The sequence below is a fragment of the Galeopterus variegatus genome, unplaced genomic scaffold (genome assembly GCF_000696425.1).
Source record: "Galeopterus variegatus unplaced genomic scaffold, G_variegatus-3.0.2 Scaffold1080, whole genome shotgun sequence".
NCBI classification, from domain to species: Eukaryota; Metazoa; Chordata; class Mammalia; order Dermoptera; family Cynocephalidae; genus Galeopterus; species Galeopterus variegatus.
Window position 1 is genome coordinate 101,846 of NW_007727191.1, and position 1,148 is coordinate 102,993.

General features: G+C 46.2%; 1 protein-coding gene across 1 annotated transcript in view; it reads left to right on the top strand.

Moving 5' to 3' along the window:
* Nucleotides 1–1,148, top strand: part of LOC103592067 (coiled-coil domain-containing protein 3-like) — a gene marked incomplete at its 5' end in the record, with an annotated part of 104,075 nt that overhangs the window by 101,842 nt on the left and 1,085 nt on the right. The window contains one exon of the mRNA XM_008574656.1: nt 992–1,145. Within this exon, the coding sequence (XP_008572878.1) occupies nt 992–1,145 (154 nt within the window). The remainder of the gene's footprint in view (nt 1–991; nt 1,146–1,148) is intronic.

Genomic DNA, 1,148 nt, shown 5'->3' on the forward strand with positions numbered 1-1,148 from the left:
CTTACCAGGTTCTTGCATATTCTCCCGGACACAGAGTGCTCATCTTCAAGCATAGACACGCACGCATGGATACCATGTATCTATGCACACCGTTCTGCATCTTGCTTTTTCATATTAACACCAAAACTTAGATATTGCTAAAAACTTAGATAGTGCCATTCATGTGCAGCTGCCTTGTTCCTTTAAGGACAGCAAAACTTTCCATTGTATGGATTTACGATAATTTATTGAGCCAGACCTTTTTTTTTAAAAATGTGGTGGCTGGTTGGTACAGGGATCCAACCCTGGAACTTGGCGTTATCAACACCACGCTCTAATCCACTGAGCAACTGGCCAGCCCAGAACCACACCTCTCCTGATGGGCATTTTTAAATGGTTTCCAATCTCTTAGTATAACAAATAATATTGTGATAATATCGTGCACGTGGCAGTCTGCCCATGTGAGAGTATTTCTACCAGTTCAAAGGATGTACACAGTATTCATTTTGAAGTATAGAGCCAAATTGCTCCTTACAGAAGTGTACACTCGGCACACAGTATATGAAAGGCCTGTTTCCCCAAATGCTGCCTTTTTGATTTCGCCAGTCTAGTATGTGAAAAATGGTAATTCGCTACGGCTTTCATTTGCTTTTATCTTATCATGAGTGGGGTCAAGCATGTTTTCATATATTTAATAGATATCTTTCCTTTCCAGTGACTTAACCATATTCTTTGTGCATTTTTCCTTTTTGGGTTTTGGTCTTTTACTGACCGATTCACAGGAGCTCTTTCCTTTTTGCTCCGAATGACAAATCTTTTACAATATCTTTTTAAAACAAAATCTCCCAAGGAATCCACGTTGGAGGTCAGGGCGGGAGTCACGGGGTGGAGGCCAAGGTCAGGCGCGGTTGAGGACAGCAGGAGGTTTGTCTTCGTCCTGGGCTGGGGCTGTCAGTGTCTGCTGCGCTCTGAGACTCACCTGCCTCTCCCTGCCACGCTGTTCTGTCCCCAGCTCATGTGCTCCTCGGTGCAGAAGGCCCTGTTCGAGGAGGAGGACCACGTGAAGAAGCTGCAGCAGAAAGTGGCCACCCTGGAGAAGCGCAACAAGCAGCTCCGGGAGCGGGTGAAGAAGGTCAAGAGGTCCCTGCGGCAGGCGCGGAAGAACGGCC